The sequence below is a fragment of the Rattus norvegicus genome, chromosome 8, assembly GCF_036323735.1.
Source record: "Rattus norvegicus strain BN/NHsdMcwi chromosome 8, GRCr8, whole genome shotgun sequence".
Lineage (NCBI taxonomy): Eukaryota > Metazoa > Chordata > Mammalia > Rodentia > Muridae > Rattus > Rattus norvegicus.
In genome coordinates, this window is record NC_086026.1 from 11,981,520 (window position 1) to 12,007,747 (window position 26,228).

General features: G+C 39.2%; 1 protein-coding gene across 2 annotated transcripts in view; it reads left to right on the forward strand.

Annotated features, from left to right (window-relative positions):
* Pdgfd (platelet derived growth factor D) overlaps positions 1-25,758 on the forward strand; it is a 233,943-nt gene extending 208,185 nt beyond the window's left edge. For both annotated transcript variants that reach the window (XM_039082130.2, NM_023962.3), the window contains exons 6-7: positions 8,429-8,643; positions 23,260-25,758. In XM_039082130.2, coding sequence (XP_038938058.1) covers positions 8,429-8,643; positions 23,260-23,385 — 341 coding nt within the window. In that variant the 3' untranslated portion in view covers positions 23,386-25,758. The remainder of the gene's footprint in view (positions 1-8,428; positions 8,644-23,259) is intronic.
* Positions 25,759-26,228: the final 470 nt, after the last annotated feature.

Sequence of the window (26,228 nt, forward strand, 5' to 3'; positions counted from 1 at the left end):
TCGCACTGGACCATCCTTCCTCCCACTTGTTTGAGCTCTCTGTCTGGGACTCTCCTCCTGTACTCTGCTCCCACCCCCAAACCCCATCCCTGAACCCCCCCATCTCCCCACCCCTACAGCCTAGTGAAGAACAGCTTTCGCCATGTTCCCTTTGGACTCTGTTCTCCACCCACCACAAGAATAGCATACATGTTGCTGGGATACAGAACATGCCCCCTTCCCCCTGCCCACCCCGGGGAGGGGCAACACCAGACTGAAGCCAGAGAGAGAGAGAGAGAGAGAGAGAGAGAGAGAGAGAGATGGCTGGCGGGCGGGCGGGCGGGCGGGCAGGGGGGGTGTTAGAACAGGGAGAGAGAGTGGGGAAGGGAATGGAGAGACAAAGGGGAAAGGAAGAAAAGAGCAAGAGAGCAAGAGAGAACAAGAGAGGGAGAAGGGAAGGAGCAAGCAGCCCCTTCTATAGTGAGTCAGGCCTCCCTGGCTGTTGCCAGGTAACTGTGGGGTGGAGCTTAGACAGAATGCTAACCATGTCAATCTTATACTTTCATCACAGATATGCAAAAGTTAAAGAAAAAAATGTCTTCTCTAATTCAAGTTTTATTTACTTTTTCTAATAGCTATGAGTAATGCAATATTAGGTAAATTATATGGCTGACTTTGCTAGTAGCTGCCTAATGCCATCGAGGTCACTGCATGACCACTGTGGCTTAACTAAAGCTAAACTATGGTGAAAAACCTATGAACTTAGGTGCAGTGTGTATTTCTTTAGGAAACTTCTCATAAAATAAAAGTAGACATTTCCACATTAAGAAGTAATCAGCCCTAGGTTCTACTAAACTGGACACTAAGTAAGAGGAGATTTGCGGAGATTAACAATAAAAATGAGACCTAGTTCTTTGCTTCTTGAAGGGCAACTTTTTTTTTCAGAATGACACACAGCAGCAAAGGAGACAACCTGTCCACAGTGCAAGTACTGGGCTAAAATTTTAAAATAACAGCCTTGGCTATGTGGTTACAGCTCTGTGGTAAGCACACTTGCCTAGACTGTGCAAGGACCTGGGTTCAGTCTCTTGCAACACACACAAGCACACACACACACACACACACACACACACACACACACACACTCGCACTAAGGAGGGAGGAACAGAGGGGACACAGGGAGGGTGAAATGGTATGAAATATTGGCAAATGTACTGGTATATTCCAAATTAACAGTTATGAATTGTTAATAAAGTATGTTTATATTCTTCTCCAAAGAATTTCCTAGCTTTGGATACATGTACTAAGATTGGCTTGTATTGCTTCCTGCCAGGATTTTACCATTAAGTGAAGCGACTGTCTAGGTATTCAGTTACCAAAAACAATACAATATAAAGTATATGACTCCACAGATCCTAAATGGTCAGCTGTTGTAACTCTGGGATCATTCCTAACAGTGTCAATTCTGTTCATCTTATTTATGATATTTTGCTCTAATATCTAAAACATTTCCCTCTAATTTGTATACTAATGTAAGTGATAGGCACAAGAAACTGGAGAATGGCTATAATAAATAATAATAATGAATACTTATTACACATACATCATATCAGGAAGTTTCCAAAGGTACTGAGGTAGGAACTATTTGAAAATTACAGCTTTCTTTAGATGCTTACTTAATTCCTGGGTGAAATTATTTTTATAAAACCCTTTACTGACACCAGTAAGCATTGGTCAGGCAGGCTTGAGGTGGTAGTTCCTGTAGGCCTCTCTATAAGTTAGATGCTCAGAGGCACTGCAAACACCATTACCACAGTAGACCTCCTTTTTAAAACAAATCACTGAAACATGATCAGCTTCATTGTTTTCCTGAAACAAGGTCAGTACCAGATTAAAGTATTCACAGTGTTAAAAGTATTCATCCTCAATTGTAGCAGTAGTGAGTTAATCTGCTGTAAACTGCCCAGTGGGTGTGTAGGCCCCTTCTATAGTAGCCAAATGCTTTGAATTTCCAAAACATATACACTCTACCCTGATTCTTACATATTGTCTGCCTTTTCTCCTGCGTCTCTCCGGCTCCAGCTTTCTGCTACCCTGTCACGGAGACTTTATCCATCCTTCTTCTCATGGTCCCTAGTGTGGGAAATCTGAAATCCAGCCTCTGTCTCCCTGCCCAGTCATTAGCAGTCAGCCACTTTATTTCACCAATCAAAGCCAACTGAGGGCATCTAGGCAGATATGCCAGTTCCTGTGTAATTTGGGGAGCCAAATTAACACAAATAGCATTAGAACAAAACCACAACACTCAATTCCAAAATAGATCATAAGAAATAATGCTATGGATTGAAAATAATAAGAACATTGGAGTCCAGCAAAGCTGTCATACAATTTGGACTCAAATCCTAAAACAGTAGCTTTGGAGAAAGCATCCCTTTGGAGAAATTTCACTTTGTGTAAAATGCTCATTTCTCCACTTTGCAAAACCATCTATGGATGAGGCAGTGACGAGGTATCCAGCACCTGATCATGCGTCCACAAATGGCACTTGATGTTTTATTTTCATTGCTTGAAGATCTGGGTGCAGAGCCACATCTTCTCTGAGCTCCATTGTCCTCCCCATAAGACTGAGATCATACGTAATCATGGAGCCTTGTGCAATCTGCAACCAAGCTCTGTTTACTGCACTCTCCTGAGAGCAGACACAAGAATTGCCAAGTATCAAACTTGCCAACCCATGAATTTTCTAGAACTGTTTTGGTCATTGAGTATTTCCTCTCTCAAATCTTATTTCTTTCTTAACCTCTCAGAAATAGAATGCTTTTGCTGTCTGAACCACCATTTAGAAGACACGTCCTGTATAAGAGCATACATACATGGTTTCAGGAATTGCCAGTATGGGGACACCTGACTCATTGGGTGTCTTTACTTGAGAGAACAGCATAAGTTACATGAATCAAACTGAACATGCCTGGACATCACCCCTGTGATACATAGATGAAGGTGGCCATGACCCACTCTCCTCTGCTACTACTGACAGTAGGTGATTCTGTATTCAATCTGACCTCATTTGTCTGCAACATGAATGTGGGTCAGACCTCCTGAGAACTGAAATGTGGACCTTGATCTCAAACACTCTAAATTCATTCAAGCTAAATAAATGCATGGCATGAGAGTATCATTAGTCCTATTTTCTGCAGAAAGAGATACAAATTCTAAATGGTTCACTGACACTGTCTAAATAGACAGAAATATCATGACTACAAAGCTATGGGGAATCCACTGGTATTTAAAGCTTAAAGTCATAGGCTTAAAGGAAAGAAAGAGAGTTTTTTTTTTTAAAACCTGACTTATTTATAAGTATCCCTTTGCTTGTTTTCTTAATTTTTATTTCATAAGTGGGTTGCATAGTGTTCTCAGTGACAGAGACTTGCCTGATAATGGCCAATATTCTTCAAGTTGAATTCAATGTCTTTCGGACACTCTATTATCTATAGTTATTTCCTGGAAATTTTTTGATGAGCATTTACTAGTTTTAGACAAGTTACTCAACCTCTTGGTATCTAAGTTCTCCACAACTAAAAGATGGAGATAGCAATATCCAAAGTAAAGGTTTATCATGAAACCAATTAAAGTGTGTGCAAGAACACACTTCCTATATACTATAGGGACTCAGTAAATTCCCATTGTCACTTTGCTCCATGATGTTTTTAAACTTTAGAAATCCGCATTGGGCTGATGACATTTTATTGAAATATAGTAGGTTGTTATAGATAAAAGTGGTAAATCTTTCTACTTTTAAGAAATGCAGCCTACAAAAGGAATTATGAAATTTAAAGTATTCCATGGTTTTAAGTTTAAAATATCCTAATTTCTTATCCTGAGCTTTTTCCCCCAATTTTTGATTGTTCTATAAAAATAGTTTCCACATTAGGCCAAGATCTATAGAAGAGGGGATCTGAAAATCCACAGTGAGATTGTTAAGCATACAAAGTGGACAGACTCCTCCTGGGGAATTTATGAACCTTGAAGAAAGGCTAAGAGCCCCTCGTTGTTTATTATAAAAACACAATTATTCATTTATTTCTCTTACCTTCTACTATTGCCCCAGTATTATAATCTATCCTATAATACCAGCATCATTTTTAGCCCTTTTCCTAACAGGTTTCCTACGATAATCCCTTTTACTCACCTGGGGTAGGCATCTTTGATGCATCCTTCTCTATGCCCTGCTTTATGCCTTGCTCTAGGCCATGGGTCATGCTCATGCTATAACCTATCTCCAATCTATAGTGTGGATTTCTCAGCTGTTGGAGAACCTTTCATACCACATTCTAAGTTAGGTTAGAGATAAGAGCTTCCAAGCATAAGAGACATAATAAGATTTGAATTATTTTCCCTCTGTGTATGATCGGAAAGACTATGCTAAAAAGAATCTGATTGTTTTCTTTGATTCAGTCATGGAGTTGTTTGTTACTGAATACCAATTCTTAGCAAAAAAAAAAATCTGGCACATTGACGAGGTTGTCTTTTCTTTAGTTCCACTTTGCTTCCACTGGCAAACATAATGTGGTTTTAGAAGACTATCTAAAGGAGCTGTATTTGCTTCTCCCACTAGGTCCCACACAGAAGGAGAGGAGAAATGATGATTAGTCTGCTTCCATAAACCTTACATATCACTGGAAAAGAAATTAGAGATGGTTGATTTTTGAGTTTGTCTTTTTTTAATTTTTCAAAGATTTTATTTCCTCCATGTGAAAATAAGCTTTTATTTGTACATAGTTGGTATAAAGAGTTCATGTAGTCATATACGAAACCTAATGCAGTTCCTGGTGCTAGTAATCTAATAGAAACAACTAGACAGACCTGGCTTTTCCCCTACACCTAAGACTCATCTACTAGAAATTGGACAAAGGTATGTGTTCTTATCTCCATTCTAGCATGCAAATACAATTCTTCCCACAGACCTTGCACCAAGTAACCGACACCTGGGCTACACGCTGGGGCTGTAACAGGAAGAAGTTACTTCCTAAGCCATGGGGCAGCATTCTACTATGGATCTCTGTGTCCTGAAGAAGATTTGCATCATGGACTCTACTTAACATTTCTAGAAAATAGTCAGTGTAGAGGTCCCAACCCTTCACTGATATCAAAGAGCCATTTAAAAAAATCTGGAGTAAATTGGAAAGGAAAGCAAAATTGGCATTATCATACCATGTCCACTCAGCTGAAATAAAGAAAATTAGATGGAAGAAATGAGCCTTTGAATTAAACTTGGTGTTTAGCCACAGAGATGGAAAACACGAAGGAAGAGTAGCCCCTTCTCCTAGTTCCCCATGGAGGCTCCCACTGGAGAGCCGGAGAGATCTTCCACTGGTTATCAGTTCTCTCTGACGGAAACTCGATGCCTGATGCAGCATGTCGGCTACCAGACTTTTGTGCTATTGGTGTCCAGTCAGACAAACCCATTTATTCTAGTTTTAAACTGAGCAGTCTCTCTCCCCTTTTGAGAGCTGTTGGATACTATGGCCATCATACACATAACTTGGTGGATTTAGATACCTTGGCACGTCAGGGGTACAACCATTCACTATCCTAACCTTTTATCCTCCAAGAAGGCCTAATGTAGGTCCAATGATGTTAGTTTTCTTCTTTTCACCTGTGGGTTTGCCATTTCTGTGTGTTAAGAAAGAGGCTATGGATGAAAAGAAGCAAGGGCATTCACTGCAGCTTGACGTTTTCTTTTCACTTTCACTATTCTCATTTTTAAAAAGTGGGGTGGGGGCAGGGACAAAGGAATGTACTAGAGGTTGGTTGGCATAACACTGCAGTAAGGAAACAGCTCAGTGCTGATCTGCCCTGTCTTTGCCTTCACAGGCATCAAGCCCTTCCCCACCCCCATCATGTTAACTGCGTCTGTTTGTTCTTCTACTGGACAAATGCATTGTCATTGTCACTGGCAACAGATTTGGCATTCTACCTCGGCCTGGCCTACCAGCCCAATAATGCATGAGCCAGCATGAGTATTTATCTCAAGGTGACACTTGTAATTGCTGACTGCTGCACTTCTTAATCCGTTTATGCAATCCTTCCTGCTTGGCTTGCAGTTGTTGGCAGGGCTTTAGCGGCAATAAAAATGGTTCCTTTCCCAAGACAGAGTTCATTCAATTTAAAGCTGGATTGATTATACCTAAACTTATGACATGTCTTTACAAAGGAAGAAAAAACAGCAATAAATTATGCACACTGATTATTTAGCATTTATTGAGTCCCCACAGTGTCCTGGGCTCAGCACATAACAGGAATAAACTGCTACCCTTAAGATTCAAAGCACAGCTGCCTGTATGAAAAGGCACTGGGAGCAGCCCATCAATCCAGGTGCCTTTAACTCCCATTCAGGGGTCACCTGGCCACATGGCCATTCTCGCTTACTCTTGGAGAAGTTTTCTGACTGTGTGGAGTTAATGGATTCTTGGCGCATATCTGTGAGTTCTCTTATGTTTTCTTCTCTCACAAACATTCTGCTATCATCCTTAACTTTTGATCTGTGCTATAGGAATTTCTACCCCCTCCCCTTTAAACAATTTTGAGTTAAGACTGAGACATTTACAGGGGTTAGCATGCAGGTGAGGGTGGCATTGCCTACCTGACATCTGTGACACTTCTCCTAAGGTAGCCTGCCTGGTGCACAGGGTACGGAACTAAGACTGGGTGGAAGGATTTTCTTCTGGCTGTGGGGATGTAATAAGTGACTTGGGTGTGTATCAATCAGAAAATTTAGACATAGATTTTGAGACTACTCTTTAAAGTGTAAGTTATGCAATAATCATACAAATAAATGGCTTTGGTTGTCTCAGTTTCTTTTCCATTGCTGTAATAACGATAGTACATCAACACAAGCACCTTAGGAAAGAAGGCTATGTTTCTGCTCAGTTTAGAGTTATAGTCTCGCTGTGCAGAAGTCATGGCTGTAGGAGCTTGAGGAGGCAGCTGCTCACATTGCATCCACAGATAGTATGAACTAGCAAAAACTGCTGATACTCACATCACAATTTTTATTTTATTCGGTCTAGGATCCCTGTTCAAGGAATATTTCCACTCACATTTAAGATGGGTCTTACCTTATCAATTAACCCTCCTCCAAAGTATGCCTGGAAATCTGTCTGCTGGCAACACTAACCATCACAATGACTTAGATTTAAAAGTTTAGTATAATAGTCTTAATTAACATTAATCCCCATTTTTGTGCTCCTTAATCATTTATAGAGAAATGTTCAAAAGAGAGAAATGGAGGAGAAAAAAGAGAGAGATGGAGTAGAAAAACAGACATTTTCTTTCCTTATTTTAACCATTGACTTTTAAAGGGGGAAAACATAGAATTGGAGGAAATCAAGTGAATTAAAATAAAGAATATTAGCCAGCATTTATCACATAGCACGTCCGAAACATTTTAGATATTAAGTGTTTTAAAGGAGGAAGGAGAGGCTCTAAGCTGTTAAACAACTTCCCCCAGAAAAGAGACAGTCAAAAGATAAAGCCACATCTTCATTGCAAAACAAGACACTACCGCCACCTAGGACTCAATGCGCATGCATGCACCTTGCTCTCCCCGCCTGGAACACATGTGCACATGCAGCCTTGGTTGCCCTATAGTACCATTCTCATTAGTGCTTTGATTTGGGGGTGGGGTGAATTAAATTTAAAATTAAATCTGTTCTTCATACTGTTTATTTGTAAATACTTCAGCACGAGAAATCATTAGATAACATTACAGCTACTCTCCTACCGCTACCCATATATAGCTCTAATTATGTTTAAGCCATGGCTGGGACTTAGAATGTTTAGAATCAGGAAGCAACTGAGGCTGTTAATTTACTCTTTGAGATAAAGATAAAGGAAATTATTTACAGTTGCCAACTGTTCTGTTTTCTTACCTCTGAACCATTTTGTTGCTTATTGGCTTGTTCTTTTTCTACCATTTTTTTTTTTTGGTTCTTTTTTTTTCGGAGCTGGGGACCGAACCCAGGGCCTTGTGCTTCCTAGGTAAGCGCTCTACCACTGAGCTAAATCCCCAGCCCCTTTTGTACCATTTTTTAAGGTACCGGGGCAAGGCCTGGCAGCACAGGCCTATAATCACAGTGGGGGTGGGGGAATCAGGAGTTCAAAGTTATTTCTAGTATATAGCAACTTTAGCTTAAGCCTGGACTACATGAAACCTCTCTCAAAAACATTATGCATGCACAAGTTGTAAGATTTGAACCAAAATTCAAATTTCAACTAACGATTTTTTTCAAGGTCATATAAGATCAAAAGAAAAACTGGATCTTTCCTGCCATAGTGCTCCATAGTAAGCTCCCAAGGACAAGTTTAACCCCCAGTGGGGCTTGTAGTGAGATTGAATCTTGCTCTTGTCATGTCTGCTCACGCACTGCCTGTGTGTGTTTGCCTACAGTGGACCTGGACAGGCTCAATGATGATGTCAAGCGTTACAGTTGCACTCCCAGGAATCACTCGGTGAATCTCAGGGAGGAGTTGAAGCTGACCAACGCAGTCTTCTTCCCACGATGCCTCCTTGTGCAGCGCTGTGGTGGCAACTGTGGTTGCGGAACTCTCAACTGGAAGTCCTGCACGTGCAGCTCAGGGAAGACAGTGAAGAAGTATCATGAGGTAAACCATCTGCATGATCTATCCAATCTGCATCATCATATGTCTGTGGCGTTTTGGTAGATGGTGCCACTTAACGTGGTTGGTCAATGGGCTAAAGAGATGGTTTGGTGGTTAAGAGCACTTGCTACCCACAAAATTAGAAAGAGTACAGGAAATTATATTTTCTACACTCTGTGTTCAAGGAGGAATAGGAGGAATCCTAAGAAAGAACATGAGTCAGAAAACCTACAAAACTAAAAAATATTCATTTATGTATTTATTTAGTAGAATTTATTTATTTATTTATTTATTTGTGTGTGTGTGTGTGTGTGTGTGTGTGTGTGTGTGTGTAGTATGAGTGTTTTATATGCCTGTGTACATCTATATGTAGATGATAGAGGACCTCTGGTGTCCTCTGCTATATTAGCTTGAACTGGGGTCTCTCACTGAACATGGAGCTGGCTAAGCTGGCAGTCTACAAGTCCCAGTGATTCCCCCCATCTCTACCTGTCACAGAACTGGGGTTCAGTTCCCAGTACACACATGGTGGCTCACAAATTCCCTTTCCAGTAGTCCCATAGGATCTAATGCCTCTTTTGGCCCCCACATGTACTGCACACATGATGCACATATACACATGCAGGCAAAGTGTTAATACACATAAAATGAAAATAATGAAATCTGTAAAAAGAAATGTGATTGCCTAATTGTTAACCCGGGCAAAGATGTTGTCAGGAGCTAAAATTCTACCGAGCTAATTAACAATGATTAATTGCATCCTGAAGAAGGGAATCTGGGTTTCACAGTACAATGGACCGTAGTGTGTTAGATTATATAACTGCCTGTATGATAAAGTGTTGGACTGTGTACCAGACGCTGTCTGCAGATATCTCGGACCTGGTGGAAGCATTCAAGTACAAGGGGAGAGGGAGGGCACAAGCAGAGAGCGGGCAATGCAACCACCTCAGATGCTCTGGTACTTCTGCTGCTCTAGCTGCCACCACTGTTGCTCCAAGAGACTGTGCTGTGCCAAGATAAGCTGGCTGGAGACTCAGCAAGCAAGCAAGGTGCAGGAGAAGCTTCTAGCCTCAAAAGCTTCAGGAGAGCATTTTCTTCCCCAGCAAGTGTTATAGGTCTTAAACAACAGATACTCTCAGATAATGGAGTTATTCTCACACATACCTTTATTCCTTCTAGATAGGATCTTGTATACATCTTGGGGGTGGGTTGGGGTCTGACAGAAGATGATTTGTATTGGCTTGGTGTGAGATGTTAGGAATGCCTCTTATTAAATCTTATTTAGTCCTGGTGGTCGTATATATATATATGGGCCACATGTGAAACAGGCTCTGAATATCCATTCCTTCAGTCTCTGCTCCAATCTTTGCCTCCATATCCACTCCTATGAATATTTTTGATCCCCCTTTTAAGAAGGAATGAAGCATCTGCATTTTGGTCATCCTTCTTGAGATTCATGTAATCTGTGGATTGTATCTTGGGTAATTCGAACTTTTGGGCTATTATCCACTTATCAGTGAGTGCAGACCAGGTATGTTTTTCTGTGATTGGGTTACCTCACTCAGGATGATATTTTCCAGTTCATTCCATTTGCCTATGAATTTCATAAAGTCATTGTTCTAAAATCTGAGTAGTACATCATTATGTAAATGTACCACATTTTCTGTATCCATTCCTCTGTTGAAGGGCATCTGGGTTCTTTCCAGCTTCTGGCTATTATAAATAAGGCTGCTATGAACATAGTGGAGCATGTGTCTTTGTTGTATGTTGGAGCATCATTTGGGTATATGCCCAGGAGTGGTAGAGCTGGATCCCCAGGTAGTGCAATGTCCAATTTTCTAAGGAACCTAAAGACTGATTTCCAGAGAGGTTGTACCAGTTTGCAACACCACCAACAATGGAGGAGTGTTCCTCTTTCTGCACATGCTGGCCAGGATCTGTTGTCACCTGAGTTTTTGATCTTAGCCATTCTGACTAGTGTGAAGTGGAATCTCAGGGTTTTTTTGATTTGCATTTCCCTGATGACTAAGGATGTTGAACATTTCTTTAGGTGCTTCTCAGCCATTCGATATTCCTCAGCTGAGAATTCTTTGTTTAGCTCTGTACCCCAATTTTAATAGGGATATTTGATTCTCTGGAGTCTAACTTCTTGAGTTCTTTGTATATTTTGGATATTAGCCCTCTATCAGATGTAGGACTGGTGAAGATCTTTTCCCAATCTGTTGGTTGCTATTTTGTCCTAATGACAGTGTCCCTTTGCCTTATAGAAGCTTTACAGTTTTATGAGGTCCCATTTCTCAATTCTTGATCTTAGAACATGAGCCATTGGTGTTTTGTTCAAGCAATTTTCTCCAATGCCATATGATCGAGATTCTTTCCCATGTTTTCTTCTATTGATTTGAGTGTATCTGGTTTCATGTGGAGGTCCTTGATCCACTTGGAATTAAGCTTTGTATAGGGTGAAAAGAATGGATCAATTTGTATTCTTCCGCATGCTGACCTCTAGTTGAACCAGCATCATTTGTTGAAAATGCCATCTTTTTTCCAATGCTTAGTTTTAGCTCCTTTGTCAAAGATCAAGTGACCATAGGTGTGTCGGTTTGTTCCTGGGTTTTCAATTCTATTCCACTGATCTACCTGCCTGTCTCTGTACCAATATCATATAATTTTTAGGACTATTGTAATACTGTTTGAAGTCAAGGATGGTGATTTCCCCAGAAGTTATTGTATTGCTGACGATAATTTTTGCTATCCTGGGTTTTTTGTTATTCCAAATGAATTTGCAAATTGCTCTAACTCTATGAAGAATTGAGTTGACATTTTGATGGGGATTGCATTGAATCTGTAGATTATTTTTGGCAAAATGGCAATTTTCCTATATTAATCCTGCCAATCCATGAGCATATTCTAGATCTTCAATTTCTTTCTTGAGAGACTTGAAGTTCTTATCATACAGATCTTTCACTTGCTTGGTTAAAGTCACACTGAGGTATTTTATGTTATTTGTGACTTCTGTGAAGGGTGTCATTTCCCTAAATTTCTTTCTCACCTGTTTATCCTTTGAGTACTGCTTTGTTTGAGTTAATTTTATACCAAGTCAATTTGCTGAAGTTGTTTATCAGGCTTAGTAGTTCTCTGGTGGAACTTTTAGAGTCACTTAAGTACACTATCATATCATCTGCAAATAGTGATAATTTGACTTCTTCCTTTCCAATTTGTATTCCTTTGACTTTCTTTCATTTTCTGATTGCTCTAGTGAGAAATTTGAGTGCTATAATGAATAAGTTGGGAGAGAATAAACAGCCTTGTCTAGTCCCTGAGTTTAGTGGAATTGCTTCAAGTTTCTCTCCATTTAGTTTAATGTTAGCTACTGGTCTGCCATATATTGCTTTTACTATTTTTAGGTATGGGCTTTGAATTCCTGATCTTTCCAGGACTTTTACCATGAAGGGGTGTTGAGTTTCATCATATGCCTTCTTAGTGTCTAATGAAATAATCATATGTTTTTTTATGTGGATTGTGTTGATGGATTTCTGTTTATTGAACCATCCCTGTATCCTTGGGGTGTAGCCTACTTGATCATGATGGATGATCATTTTGATGTGTTCTTGGATTTGGTTTGTGAGAATTTTATTGAGTATTTTTGTGTATTTTGAGTATTTTGCACCCTCTGTGCTCTCTGGTTAGTCTGGCTAAAGGTTTATCTATCTTTTTGCTTTTCTCAAAAAACCAGCTCCTGGTTTTATTGATTCTTTGTATAGTCCTTTTTGTTACTACATGGTTGATTTCAGAACTGAGCTTGATTATTTTCTGCCTTCTACTACTCTTGTGAGTATTTGCTTCTTTTTGTATTAGAGCTTTTAGGTGTGCTGTCAAGTTGCTGATGTATGCTCTTTCCTGATTCTTTCTGCAGGCACTCCAAGCTATGAGTTTTTCTCTTATCACTGCTTTCATTGTGCCCTATAAATTTAGGTATGTTGTTCCTTCATTTTCATTAAATTCTAAGAAGTCTTTAATTTCTCTCTTTATTTCTTCATTGACCAAGTTATCATTTAGTAACGCATTCAACTTCCATGTATATGTGGGCTTTCTGCATTCCTGTTGTTATTGAAGACCAGCCTTAGTACATGGTTATCTGATAGGATTCATGGGATTATTTCTATCTTCTGGTATCTCTTGAGGCCTGTTTTGTGACCAATTATATGGTCAGTTCTGAAGAAGGTACCATAAGGTGCTGAGAAGAAGGTGTATGTTTTTGTTTTAAGATAAAATGTTCTGTAAATATCTTTTATGTCCATTTGGTTCATAACTTCTGTTAGTTTCTCTATGTTTCTGTTTAATTTTTATTTCTATGATCTGTCCATTGATGTGAGTGGGGTGTTGAAATCTTCTACTATTATTGTGTGAGGTGCAACGTGTGATTTGAACTTTAGTAAGGTTTCTCTGATGAATGTAGGTGCCCTTGCATTTGGAGCATAGATATTTAGGATTGAGAGTTCATCTTGGTGAACTTTTCCTTTGATGAATAGGAAGTATCCTTTCTTATCTTTTTTTGATGACTGTGGTTGAAAATCAATTTTATTCAATATTAGAATGGCTTCTCCAGCTTGTTTCTTCGGACCATTTCCTTGCAAAGTTGTTTTTCAGCCTTTTTCTCTGAGGTAGTGTCTACATTTGTCACTGAGGTGTGTTTCCTGTATGCAGCAAACTGTTGGGTCCTCTTTACATATCCAGTCTATTATTCTTTTTATTGGGAAATTGATCCATTGGTGTTAAGATATATTAAGGAATAGTGATTGTTGCTTCCTGCTATCTTCATTGTTAGAAGTAGAATTATGTTTGTATGTTGTATTATGTTTCATTGCAAGGAGATTACTTTCTTACTTTTCTCAGGGTGTACTTTCCTTCCTTGTGTTGGAGTTTTCCATCTATTATCCTTTGTAGGGCTAGATTTGTAGAAAAATATTGTGTAAATTTCATTTTGTCATGGAATATCTTGATTTCCCCAACTATGTTAATTGAAGGTTTTGCTGGATATAGTAGCCTGGGCTGGCATTTGTGTTCTCTTAGGGTCTGTATGACATCTGCCCAGGATCTTCTGGCTTTCATAGTCTCTGGTGAGAAGTCTGGTGTAATTCTGTTATGTTTGCCTTCATATCTTACTCGACCTTTTTCTTTTACTGCTTTTAATATTCTTTTTCTTTTTTTGTGCATTTGGTTTTTCTATTATGTGACAGGAGGAATTTCTTTTCTGGTCCAATCCATTTGGAGTTCTATAAGCTTCTTGTATGTTTATGGGCATCTCTTTCTTTAGGTTAGAGAAGTTTTCTTCTATAATTTTGTTGAAAATATTTAATGGCCCCTTAAGTTGGGAGTCTTCACTCTCTTTTATACCTATTATCCTTAGGTTTGATCTTCTCATTGTGTCCTGGATTTCCTGTATGTTTTGGGCTAGGAGCTTTTTGCATTTTCCATTATCTTGGACAGTTATTTTGATGTTTTCTATGGTATCTTTTTCACTTTATATTCTCTCTTCTATCTCTTGTATTCTGTTGGTGACGCTTGCATCTATGACTCCTGATCTCTTCTCTAGGTTTTCTCTCTCCAAGGTTGTCTGCCATTGTGCATTCTTTACTGTTTCTGTCTCCATTTTTAAATCCTGGACAGTTTTTTCAATTCCTTTACCTGTTTGGTTGTGTTTTCCTTTAATTCTTTAAGATATTTTTATGTTTCCTCTTTAAGGACTTCTGCTTTTTCACTTTTGTTGTCCTGTATTTCTTTAAGCGAGTTATGTATGTCCTTCTTAAAATCCTACATCATCATCATAATATCCAAATCTTCCTTTACTGGTGTGTTTTGATATCCAGTATATGCTTCGGTGGGAGAGCCTGGGCTCTGATGATGCCAAGTAGTATTGGTTTCTTTTGCTTAGGTTCCCGTGCTTGCCTCTCAACATCAGGTTGTCTCTGGTGTTAGTTTGTCTTGCTGTTTCTGGCAGTGGCTTGACCCTCCTATATGCCTATGTATCAGCACTCCTGTAGACCTATTTTCTTTCAGCTGGATCTGGGAACAGAGAGCTCTACTCTCATGTGTGTAGGCACTCCTAGTGACTGGCTTTCAGCTCAGAGCACTTTTTATTGCATAAATGTTGAATTAGTCTGTCTTTTGTTTTTCTGGAAATGCTTATTGTTCCTAAATAGCATTCACCACTACCTGGAAATTTAGCTCTTGACTGTGAAAGAAGTAAACAAAAGTAAATGTAAAGATCAACATCAGGGGAAACAAAAGAGTGAGAAATGTTTCTAATAGTGAGAATACAGCTACCTGAGCACTGGGGCAGCCAATGCTGTGAGAAAACATTTGCTTCCTGAGTAAACTGTGAGCCACTTACTGAGCAGACTGTGTGCCACTGCGAGTCATGTCTGTAGGGAGACTTTTCTGCTGTATTCATAGATATTGAACCAAGGCTCCAGGGTCAGGAAGAGGGGAAAAATCCATGAAAATGTGCTTAAAAATACTCACTGCCATATGAAGCAGATGCAGTTTCAGACACTAAGAAGAGACAATATGAACAATAGTACTTAGTGAATGATCACGAGGAGCCAACAAAACAAAGGAATTCACAGTCAGTCCCTGAAGGCAAGACTCTCCATTTGGAGAACAGGTTTTGAATTGGGCATGGTGGGTTAAGTTTGTAATCCCAGCCTTTAGGAAGCAGAGGCAGGAGAATTTCTACAAATTAGAGGTCATTCTAGGCTATATAATAAGTTCCAGGCTAACTTCAACTGCAGAATGGGACCCTGCCCAAAATAGATAGATATATAGATGGATGGATGGATAGATAGATGATAGATAGATAGATAGATAGATAGATAGATAGATAGACAGACAGAGAGAGTTATACATATAGATATGCCATAGGTAGATACATAGATGTAACATACATACATACATACATACATACATACATACATACATACATAGACGGGTGATAGATAAATAAAATATTAGTTTGGGGTAGGTGCTTTTGTTTCAATTGTTGTCGTTGTTGCACATCAACACTGATGTGTACCTCTCACAACAGTGGCCACCTTCAACTTAGGAAAGTGGAACTTAACATTTTACGCCCACAAAGAAGGTATTTTCTTAGTCTTAAGAATAGTTGATTCCACCCACTGCTTTCAAAGGAAACATAGAATCTGTTCTCATATCAGTAGGGTGCTGTCTCGCCTCCTTATTGTGTCTTGTTTCTGTGTGAACTGATGAACTCCAGATTGGAGGTTGTCCTTCAGTCTCAAAGTGTTGGAGCTCTGTCCTGTTTTCCAAAAAAGGTTAAATGTGGTGCTTAGTCAATGGTGGAAGTCAAAATAATCTAGAAAGCAACAAGGTCGCACAGTAATGGTGAGCAACAATGTGCAAGTCTAGGCTTTAATGTATTTGTGGACTGCTTTCCTTTTATTTCCACTCTAAGGAAAGAGTGGCTTGATTTTTTTTTTCATATTCCTTTCTTTGGAAACTCCCAATAAGAATGTTGCATTGCAGAGAGTTGGTTCTGAGTAATCTGAAAGGTCCAGACAGCATTTTCTCCCTGGTTCCTCTGCACACTATGACAGTCTCTGTTCACTACAACAGTCAGTGTACATTAACACAGTCATCCCTGGGCTGCTTTTCACCATTCATAGAAAAAGAGGGAAGCCCTTGATCCCACTGGTTGTGAGTTATAAAACATTAGCATTCTATTGAATGGGCAATGTCCTATATGAACTGCCCCTGCCCAGCACAGTATAGAAACACCCAAAAGCATTAATCACTCTGTCAGGCACACCTGAAACAAGCATGCCTGTCAGCTCCCCTAGTAATCTCCAAAAGCACCCTGAAATGTTCCCTGACGGTCTCTATCAGGAGCATTTTGGAACACAGGAGACACTTTCTTCCATTACCAGAAACAGGCATAGTCTGAGCTTCATCTCATTAAGAGAAATCCAAGCCCTTTATTCTATTAGGTCTGTGCCTGTATTCTTACCTCTGCTACATTAAAGGCAGTTTCCTATTCCATGCTTGCAGTTGATGAGATGTGAAATGAGTTTCTATGAGAGATGATGGCCTTATGTAAAGGGATCCATCACATCTGCAGACACCAAATTCAGACACTATTGCTATTGCCAAGAAGTGCTTGCTGACAGGAGCCTGGTATAGCTATCTCCTGAGAGGCTCTGCCAGAGGCTGACCAATACAGATCCTCACAGACAACCATCCAATGGAAGAGTTAGAGAAAGGACAAAAAGGAGCTGAAGGGGTTTGCAACACCATAGGAAAAACAACCATATCAACCAACCAACCAACCCTCCCAGATTTCCCAGGGACTAAACCACCAACCAAAGAGTACACATGGACAGACCCATGGCTCCAGCTGCACATGTAGCAGAAGATTGCCTTATCTGGCATCAGTGGAAAAGAAGGCCCTTGGTCCTGTGTGCGCATGAGATAGGATAGAGGGGTTGTGTAAAGGAAACTGGGAAGGAGGATAACATTGGAAATGTAAATAATTAAAATAACCAATTAAAGAAAAAGAACTTGTCACATAGTGAGCTTGTAAACTTCCCTACAAGTATTTCAGTGCTCAACATTTGGAGAAAAGAATGTGCACAATTAGAGAGCTCTTGGTGACACCAACATTGTCACTGTTTGCATGAGGTAGGATACTTCTCTTGCAGTGGGGTTAGCACTCTTCGGTACAGGACAATGTTATTTTCTGTTTTCAAACCCCAGATGCTAGGGAGATGGGTTAATGAATGATAGTATAGGGCATGCAATCCTGAGGACCTGAGTTCAAATCCCTGATACCCACATAAAACCTGGGGATGAACACATCTGCCTACAACCCCACTTACATAACAGGCAGAGATGCAAGGCTGGGGAATTACTGGAACTTGTCATCTGCCAACCCAGCTCCATGTTCAGGGAGAGATAATATGGCAGTAAGTGTAGACCAGGACACTAGAAGTCCCTTATCATCTACATGTAGATGTACACAGGCACGTGTAACACAGATGTAACACACACAAACACACACACACACACATACACAAACACACACACCAATAAATGAATAAATAAATAAATGCTAATATATACTTTTAAAAATTTTATAAGTTCCTGATTAATTTTCTTTCCTAGCATTCCTCATAGTCATCTTTGAACACAGATAACAGAAATGCATATAGATATGAGGCGTTTCATATGATACAGGACCCATTACAAAGAAAGGAAAACCCTAACAAACAAATCAGCCTGAGTGGAGTTATGTGTAGCAGATTAAGTGGTGGGGGATTATGAGCCCATGCAGATGAACTGGGGAAGTGTCAGTCAGTCCATGATGATAAATGCTCCTCTGTCTGCTTTTGTCAGTCTTGTCCTATGTCACTTGTAGGTTACACACCTCACATGAGGGTCACTTCTTTTATCAGAATTTGGGGTTCATGTAAGAATTTCTCATTCTGCCTTAGGAAGGTTATAACTTATTTCAGAGGAGATATTGTATATTGTATATTGGCACAACCTAAGATGGGGCTGAGGGAGGAAGAGTTCCAGGTAACTTATGACTGTTAAGCACCTTACACCTGCAGAATGCAGAGAGAACTAAATTTTCACATGAAATTCTATCCTAACTAATTGAAATGTAAATCGCCCCATGGGCCCAGAGATACCATGTTGTGTAGAGCTAAGGCCTTCACTGTCACTATTTATGGCAGTGCTTCTCAGCCTTCTTAAGGCTGCAACCCTTTAAGATATTACTCATGTTGTGGTGTCCCCAACCATAAAATTCTTTTCATTGCTACATCATAGCTATAATTTTGCAACTGTTATGAATCATAATGCAAATATCTGTATTTTCTTGTGATCTTGGACAACCCCTGTGAAAGGGTCATTTGATCCCCAAAGGGTCACTACCCTCAGGTTGAGAACCACTGCTTTATGGCATCTGGAATCATCCTTGCCTCTTTGTATGTTGATGTAAAATTTTATATTAAAAACTGGCATCTGATTGTGGTGGAGGCTAGGGGATGTAGGCAGTCATTTATCCCTGAAATACGAAGATCTGGTGCGGGGTGTTGCATGCACAGACAGCATGGATAAAAATGGAGTTTAGTCATTTTCAGAATGATGAAAATAACACTTGTGCTTCTGCTCATGTGGGGGTGTGAGGTGACTCACAGCATCCTTGTGTAAACCACAAGGCAAGTGTGAAGAGGACTCTAAGAGTCAATGGTCTGATGGTCTCTACCATAGCTACTTACCCTGCTCACTTACTTACCAAGTGAAAGGACTCATTGTTTCAGTACCGCAACATATGCATACCCTTTCTGTCTCCAGCTAGCTTCATACCAGGTCTTCTTGAACAACCTTAGCAAACCTGCTAGGAACATGACCCTGTCTAGACCATAAATAAGACCTGAAGGAATTCTAGAACATCATGCAAGCAGGCTTCCATGTTTTCCTGCAAAAGAGAGGCTAAATATGCTTGCAGAGTTCCTCTAAAGTGCTATTAAAATGATTTTACCATTTAATTATATAAAGGTTCCCATAGTGATTTATATAAAGCTTGTAATTGAAACAAACATCTACAGATGTCAAGGTTGCCTTTTTGGGAGCTGTAAACATTTTCTAAACCCTCACTGTAACTCAGGTCTCTGTCACCTTTAAACTTCTGCGTATCATTTAAACTGTTTGCCAGCTCTCTTTAGCAGTCCTGTGTCTTAGACATGACTTCCTTCTCAGGCCCTGCTAAATCACCACCCAGGGAAAGATTTCTATTCCAAATTCCTTTCCTAAGACACTTGAGTTTCAGACTAATTCCCTGGTGTTCTTAGAATGCTTGAATCTATACATTCATATGATGTCTTTACATGTAAAAGAAGCCAATACAAAAGCAAAAAATAGGAATTTGTTTGTGTTTCTATTTGCTTGTTTGTTTGTTTTTTGTTTGTTTTCTTAAGTAGTTGACCCTCTGTTAAATACTGTCTGCCTTTGAAGTTAGAAAAGTACCTTAAATAATGGCTTAATGATTTAGGTTTATGTAATGCATTCTCCATAAGACATGTACTTGTATTTCTATACCAGCCAATGATTTGAGAACTGTTACAAAGTTTTAACAACTTTTTTTATATTCCCAATAAACAAGAGCTCAACTCAGCAGAGAGCTTTTTGTGCCTGGCATTGTTTTATTAGTGTAATATCTTTATAGCAATGACTCATCTGCTGGTTTATTGGCAACAAGACAGAGGATTGCAGTTAACCACCTTGTGCGACTGTGACACCGGTAATTTACAAACCTGAGCATCTCTGATTTTGTGGCATAAAAACCATTGCCTGGATCTGTCCATTTAATGAATTTCAGTGTTCCTGTCTTCATGTGGTTTTTCCAGACATTGAATGGGAGTCAGGATTTCCATTTTCACCCACAGGTTCTGAGTCATGACTGGCTGCCCCTCAACAGATTTTGATTTTTGTGTGTATGCTTGCAACTGCGAATCCTGGCTTGGAAAATGGGAAAGCATTTTGTGATATCACCTATTACCAAGCTCTTTTGGCTGCTGTAATTAATTCAATGATTCCTTACCTTTAAAGGTAGTCAGGTAACCCATAACCCACCAGTTTGCACTCTTTGATAAAAGCTTTTCATTTTTCTTTTAACTTTCAATGCTCCCCGAAGCCAGTCTTGGTTTCTACATCCTTTCAACACTGCCTGAACTTAAGACTATTACATGGTCTAAGAGCTTTGAACATCAGGTACTAAAGCTGTCCAATTTCCACTTTGTTCAAAGAGTGCTTTTCTGACTTGTCTGGGGAAAGTGTCTGCCATTTTTTTCCTTATCAGCAAAGCACATATATACTATGCTCTTATAGCTTATTATAAAACACAGGGGAAAATTCCTGAACAGTCAGAGGACCAGGTAAACTACCAGGCTTTTACTCCTATCCCAAACATTCACTTTGTCATCAAATGGGAAAACAGATAAAGGAAGCACTGATGTATAGGTGCCTGCCACTGAAATCATCTGTTCTTGATAATGGTCTTCTTTAAGAACACACATGAGGGTACTCAGCTTCTTAGAAATCATGTTACTTCCTAGGATCCCTAATCCTGTTTACATTCACATAATTTGAAAATATTTTGGAGAAATTCTTGGTGAGACCAGGCTCAACTCATGTCCTGTCCAAAACAATCCTTCCAAAAGTGGCAGTTTTCCTGTCCTGAGCAGTATGAGTTCGTATCCTGGACTAGATTTCTTACTTAGATTTTTATTGAAGGACAAGGCCTATGTATAAGATTGCTCTTGTCTCTTCCACATTGCCATATGTATCTTGCTTTGCCTCCTGTGTTTGTTGGAGGCTAGAACACAGGGAAGATGTGAAAGAAATCTCTTCATATCTCTCCACATCAACAGCAACACCTATCTTCTTCACTGACGTGTACTTCAGGGTCTACTTTTTTGGATAAGGACCTGGTTTAGGCCACCTCAAGTTTATTTCATTCTGGTTCTCCTAAGTACTAGCTCCATGACCCTGTTTAAGCATATGACTTAATCCCTTTCTTAATGTGTGAATTAAATTATGTGTGCAGCTAATTCATGTAGCAAATAAGCCCATACTTGCAGAGCCACTTAAAACATGGTCTGGTGTTTAGGACATACTCAATGTTGGCAAGAATGTTTACCGCCATTATACAAGCTTGTACTATCCAATCAACAAAGAGAACATAAAAATTCATGTAGAAGTATATGATGCCAATTATGCACACATAATTACATCATAGAAAATAACAAGTCAATCTTCTGTAAAACTGTCACCAGAACTGACAGGACCATAGTCTTTTATTTTTCTATTTTTATTTTTGGAATCATTCTTTTGAAACAAACTCCAGGTCCCTCAATGTAATGAACATAAAAATCAATGGCTTGCTCTCTTCCTCACTGGAGAGCCCACGACACCACACAGTTAAAGGCTAAATAAACAGAGAGAGTGGATGGGGATGCTCAGTGCTGAGGAGTCTGGGTATAGTTGTTCCTAATTCATGCTCTGGGTTTGATTAAGATATTTAACATTGACTGTGAGAGCAATGAAATGTCTAAGACTACACTTCCAAGTGCAGAACTCTGAAGATGCCATGGGAACTTATACAGGCATTAAAGTGAGCTCCCCCATGTAATCTTCAGTGAGGACCAAAATATACCTTGGTAGCAAGGCATAACAAGCCCTCACTACACTGCACACTTGGGATCAGGCAAAGCTATAGATGCAGAAGGAAATAGGAAGTATATCACAGAGACACATTGTCAGAATTCTAGAAGGTAGGAGAGAACATCCTGGCCTAGGGCCTGTGTCACCAGAAGAATGTAGATGAAGGACTTCCCTGCCTTTAAAGCTTTGCCTGTGTAATTGTAAAACAGGCCCAGCCAAAGCTCCCTATCATGCAACAAACAGTGACCAAAGATGGGGAAACCTGGTTAGACTTTTGGCAAAGGGTAAGGGGCTAAATAATTGTTTGTCAGTATCATGATGAAGAAAGGAACAGATAAAACGTACAGGCCAGTGGAGCCTAAATACAGAAAGAAGAGGCGCAATGATTTGTGAATGAGCTCTAAGGGTGAGTTTGTGGCACTACCCTGTATTGTCCTGGGACAGTGTTTGACCCAGAGAAGCCTACAGCAGAAAAGAAGGTTTAGAGTCTCTTTAAAGTAATGATTTGTAGTAAAATTATTTTAGGGGCCAGTGAGATGGCTTTACCAGATAAAAATACTTGCTGTGCAAGCCTGTCAACTGTGTTAAATCCCCAAAACTCATAATAGGACAGAACCAATTCCCAAAAACTATCCTCTGACCTCCATTGACTCTCCCCCTCCCTCCCTCCCCCCCCCTCTCTCACACACACACACACACACTCATTCACACACACACACACACACATACATATACCATGCAAACAAACAGTAATAATAAATGAATTTTAAAAGAAGAAAAATTATTTTTAAAGTTATTATATATATGTATGTATATATACTTTTTGAGTATGGTAATATAATGATATATAAGTATTAATGTACAAATACTTTGTGCTGTAGCTCAGTCTTGGATTACAAAAGGCATTATGTCATCATAAAGGTAATTGTGTAGCCACTGATGGCTTTTTAGGGAGGGGAGAAGGGTTTTATTTCAATCCAGCATTTATTCATATTGACACAACCTGCTAACGTAACTATTAACCTGTCCTTGCTGGAGAGGTGCTTGGTGTTACATTTGTTTACAACACGTGTTCTGTTCAGAAGAACAATGATCTATTTGGATAGGCCTTGCTACAACTTAGGTCCTTAGGAGGGCTATTGATAATGGCTGTTGAGACACCTACAGTCATCTTCCTACTAAAGGTGAGGCAGGGGCATTATTTGTGGTGGAGTAGACTCCTGCATATTGCATGGTCAATGGTTATTTGCAGAAATGTCTACATAGGCTTGTTCCAACAGCAAGCTTACTCACTCGTTAGGAGAAGGGGAATGAGTGACTGGCATTTGGTTGACTTAAACTTCTAACAGGAAATACACTTCTTATCCTTTATCATAGGTACTGAAGTTTGAGCCTGGACATTTCAAAAGAAGGGGCAAAGCTAAGAATATGGCTCTTGTCGATATCCAGTTGGATCATCATGAGCGATGTGACTGCATCTGCAGCTCAAGACCACCTCGATAAAACACTATGCATTGAACACGCAAGGACCTTTAGGTTAAGAAAACATGGTAAGAGACCCTTGTCCCACCCTAAGGAGCCAGAATTTCTTCCAATCTACAGTACAGTGAATACATATGGAAATGTTGCTTTGTTAGGGCCATAGCAAGAAAAAGCATGTATCATCCATTTCTATATCTGTAAACATGGGAATTCACTTATTAATAGTATGTGAAGATATGCATGTATACCCGGATACATGTCTAGCTCGATGTGTGTAAATAGATGAAATACTTTATTCAGTATATTTATTGACTTCCTCCAGAGACAAATGATTAGATTATTACTTTGATATTTTGTCAAACATATAAAACGTGTTTTAAAAATTCAAAAGATAAGTTTATTCTAAAACTTTCTGTCAAAATGTACCAGATCTTGCTCTCTTAAAGAAGGCATTTGTCCATTAAATGAAAACTGAGACATTCATATGTGTATACCTTAATTATGTGGAGAAAAATACATAATTTCTGTCAATAAAAACAAGTTTTTAAATATTTTCTTCATGAGATGCACTACTCACCTACAAATGTGGACAGTAGCTGTCTCCATGACAATACCAAAGTAATATGGGATAGCTAACAACTAAGTCCTCTTTAATGTATTTTCTCAATGCAAGCTAATCCACTGAGCACCATTCTCAATGAATTGTTCAGGGGATTGTTGTGATAATAGGCAAACAATAGGTTGCTACAGAATTTTTGAACTTTTTCATTTTAAAATCTGCAGAAAAGCAAGTGTTTTCAGAAAGAGCATGCAATTACACTTGAGCCTTTCAACATAATAATCATGGCAAGACTTAGGAGATGGAAAGTCAGAAATAAGCAACATAACTGAAAATCAGATGGGCTGTTTGATAAGGTCTACATTTAAAAATGGGTCGAAGTCTTCTAAACTATGCCAATAATTTTTCTGTTTTGCTCTTGCATTTCTATCTTTGCAATATATACACATGAACTTATATCATGTTACATGAAACAAGCTATCATGGAATATTTATAGCCTAAAAGTGTTCATGTATTAACAAAACAAGTAACTTTTATTGGTGTAAATCTCTAATCATATACTTAAGAATCTACATACTTATTTCTGAATCAGCAGAAATTAATTGCGAGATCTTGTATTCAAGTCTTCAGGCAGCTATAAGTTGTGGAGGCATACATTTGGTTCTGCCATCCCACGGAAAAGCTTTTTGTTCTGGTTATTAGCAGTGAGAGTTGCTTCCTCAGTGGTTCCTCTATCTCTATTCTAATGAGTCCAGAAACAGGAAGTTGTTCATTGATCTCCAAACAAAATGGTTAGGAAGGAATCCTGAAGTCAAGTTAGCTTGGTTCTGCTCCCAGGAAACTACATTTTTCTTCCTGCCCTGAAAGTAGAAAAGAAAATGCATTTCTTCTGGGAGTTCAACACTACCCTGAGCACAGATTGTTTTGTTTCTGGCTCTGTGCACAGGCCGCTTTGGTCCAGTGTCAGATGAGTAGCACATACACACTTACATTACTAAGTATGATGCTGTCCAAGCCACGTTAATAGCTGTATTCAACCAACCTGTGCTTACTGACACACAGCTTCTAAAGCTTCTATGCAATCAATTATCTGTCAGTTCTACTCAAATAATTTTTAAAATTAAGTAGCACATTGTTAAATTGTCAAGCATGCCAGAGAGCAATGAGAAGTAAGGTAGGCCCACAATAAAAAGTCATTTTTTCCTCCATGGCCATTTACAAGCTTCCTGTGGAACAGTGGCTTCCTATACAAACCTCAACTACATATTACATTACTCACTGTAGAGCTCACCATAGCTTCAATATAAAACATTAGAGTCTTTTTTTCAATAAACCTTCCAGGAGGCAGTAACCAACTAAAGATTTACCTGCATGGTTTTTGTTTTTTTGTTTTTTATTTTTTTAATTAGCTGCAAAGTAAACATACAAACTCCTCTGCTGCCTGTTCTCTCATGATTGTTTCATAAAGCCCAGTATTGGTTATCTGTTATCTATTGCACATCCAACGTGAAATAAATAAATGTTTCATTGCCATCTAAAGAGAAAGAATAAAAATAAACCATTGAACAAACTATATTCCAAACAAACTAATAACTACAGATCAGCATAGCTGACTAACCCAGAATAATACCTTCCATTCAATATGGTTTTATAGGGCAGAAAACTTTACGAAGTGGAAGGTCTTTATGATTTTTTTATCATATCAGTAACATGCAGCTTTTCCTCTTACAGTATTTTCTATAAAAATGTAAAATGCCTCTTATCTTTGTAAAAAATAAATACTGTTTTTGAACAAAACTACTCTGTAAGAAATAAATACTGCTTTTGGACAAAACTGCTCTGTTATTTAGTTCTGAATTGCAATTTTAAAAGCTATACAATATTATAAAGGGACTTTCACAAATGCATCTAAGGACAGTGGCAAGATGGGAGGGTTCTGAGAGGAGGAGTGCCTGCTTTGAGCCCACAAGCCTCCGTGCTGTTTGCCTCACAACTCAGGCAGCCACTGTTCATACTTCTCTCTCAATGCTGGTAGTCGTGGGTCTTCTTTGTTTCGCTCTGCAGTCAGCCTTTCAGTGAAGATGTTGCCGACCTAAGAAAGAGAGCTCCCATCCTCTTTATCACAGTCTCATCTCTCTCTCTTACCCACTCTTCCCTGTATTTGTGACTGGACACACAGCTAATGGGTCACTGCTGCCCGTTCAGAGAAACCAGCTCTGATCTATTCCCCTGAAGGAGCATAGACCATGACCTTAAAGAAGACTCTCTTATATACAAGAACACTTACTTTCAGGTTGGTCTTTG